The sequence below is a fragment of the Ursus americanus genome, chromosome 32 (genome assembly GCF_024610735.1).
Source record: "Ursus americanus isolate L20-20 chromosome 32, mUrsAme1.1.p, whole genome shotgun sequence".
NCBI classification, from domain to species: domain Eukaryota; kingdom Metazoa; phylum Chordata; class Mammalia; order Carnivora; family Ursidae; genus Ursus; species Ursus americanus.
Window position 1 is genome coordinate 32,231,075 of NC_142158.1, and position 2,094 is coordinate 32,233,168.

Sequence of the window (2,094 nt, forward strand, 5' to 3'; positions counted from 1 at the left end):
GGAAAAGGAAGGAGTAACTCAAGGAGAGCTTGATATAGAATAATGTCCTTTCCCTAAACGCCCTCAATGAGCAGGTGGTCCCAGTTCTGATTATAAGGACGTTTCTCTCCACGTTCCCCCAAAAAGGTGGCAGTAGGGGTTCTATAGCTGAACAGACCAGCAAAAGTGAAAGAGATGGAGCTAGAACTACCATCAGAACCTGGGATTCCTGCCTGTGGGCGGAGAGACAAGGGCAAACATTATCCACTATAATGGCGAGTAAAGTTGATCTTTGATTTCCGTCTTGGGAACTCTCCATTGCCTGTAGAAATACGTCTGTTGTAGGAGATTATATTGCCCTGGCTTTGACTTTTATAGATTATGTGGGCATAGGAGATGACATAGAATATCCAGAAACAGTGCATGAATATACGGGACAGCAAGCCAAACCAGCGCACGACCCTGACCTCTTCAATGACAGAGCTATTGTTGGTAAGGATTTGAACCACAATGTTTATAATTTCGTAGAAGATGATCCAGATGGTGTAGATCACCAAGCCCCGGTGTATTTGGGCGTACACGGAGTACAGGAGGAAGCAGCTGATGATGATGGTAACGAAAGACAGGAAGAAGACAACACTGGAAGTCCAGCAGATGATGAACTGCCTGACCAGGACACCGGCACTCCTGGTCTGCAAGTAATTGTCATTGCAGTCGTTGCTCCTTATGTACTTCTGTTCGAAGATGAGGTACATGTCGGTGGCCATGATGGTAAAGACCCCTGATAACACGGTGCCCATCCTGGCGGTCATCCCAAACCAGCGCTGCTGTTTCATGCTGAGACCTCCTGTGAAAACAAACAGGGTGCAGGACAATTCTGGTTCCCGCCCATGTGGCAAATGATCAAGGTTTCTGCCTCCTGCCCCAAAATTCACCCTGGAAAACCAATAGAGAGAGATGTGGAAACCAGGAAATAACAGCTTTGGGAAGACATTAGACTCTTAAAATCGCTTGGGAGTGTGAGTGGGGAGGAGGGAGGATGCAGTCTGGGGCTGGTGGCAAGGAGTAGATAAATGGGAGAAGTGGTTCCCAGCCCCGGCTTGACTTTCGAATCACTGCAAGTACCCATGCCCAGGCTCCATCCCAGATCAACGAGAACGTTCTCTGAGTTCGACTAGAAATCGGTATTTTTCAAAACTTCCTAGTAATTTTCATAGGTAGCCAGTCGTGGAAAACCTGGGGTAGAAAAGGTAATTTAAATTACGTTCTTATCTTTCCTGGCGTTGCCTTAGGCAACCATTGCTGCCCCCTGATGGGGAAAATTGGCTGCACTTGCCAGACCCGGAGTGCAGGGGTCTCAGGAGAAAAATCAGCAGTACAATAGCCCTGCTGGCATGAGGAGTTGATGAGAACAGGTCGGCACCAACTAGCTTTCAGCAATCGATCCTGCACCACGTATCAAAACTTAAAGAATACAAAGAAAGGTGTACTTGAGGGGAAATTTACAGCCTCAAGGATGGAATAGCCTAATAACAGAAGAGAAAGAGGAGTAATGAGCTGTGTGTTCAACTAAAAGATTTAAGGAAAAAAACCAACACAACAATAAGAACAACAAAAAATAGGAGGAAAAAAAATAAATAGAAGAGCAGAAATCACTGAAAAGGAAATAAAGTAGAGGGATTTCTGATTGGGTTATTGGGGCGAGCCTGCTGCTTAAAACAACTGAGAATGCTGGATAAAATAGTCTTGAAAGCGCAGACGAGCTGGCAAAGTACGAGGGAGGAAGCCAAACTCAAGGAGTTCAGAAATGCGGAGAGTTAAGCAAGCATGGGAGTCGATTTTGCACTGAGGATATTTACCAATCTGAGCAAACTCTGTAGGCTAAGGATGAAGTCAAAGCTCAGGGTCCACCAAGGTGGGGAGTCTCTTAGAAAGCCTTCCTTGTATTAGTCATGGCTCCCCAAAGGGTTGTGATTAAAGGTGAATCAGAAGTAAACCTGGTCCACATCTTTCTCTCAAGAGACTCCAAGAAGGAGAACTTAGTACGACGCTGAGCGTAAGCGGAGACGCTCGCCTCAGGACATTGTAATCGTAGCTCGCCTTTTTGTCCATATG

General features: G+C 46.0%; 1 protein-coding gene across 1 annotated transcript; it reads right to left on the reverse strand.

Annotated features, from left to right (window-relative positions):
* Positions 1-239: 239 nt before the first annotated feature.
* On the reverse strand, positions 240-815 carry TMEM217 (transmembrane protein 217). Its single transcript, XM_045786350.2, has one exon. It carries the CDS (start codon positions 813-815, stop codon positions 240-242), a length of 576 nt encoding a protein of 191 aa, XP_045642306.2.
* Between the last annotated feature and the right edge of the window lie 1,279 nt (positions 816-2,094).

Excerpts from the sequence above, each read along its gene's own strand:
- TMEM217 (XM_045786350.2), bottom strand. The coding sequence starts at position 815 with ATGAAACAGCAGCGCTGGTTTGGGATGACCGCCAGGATGGGCACCGTG.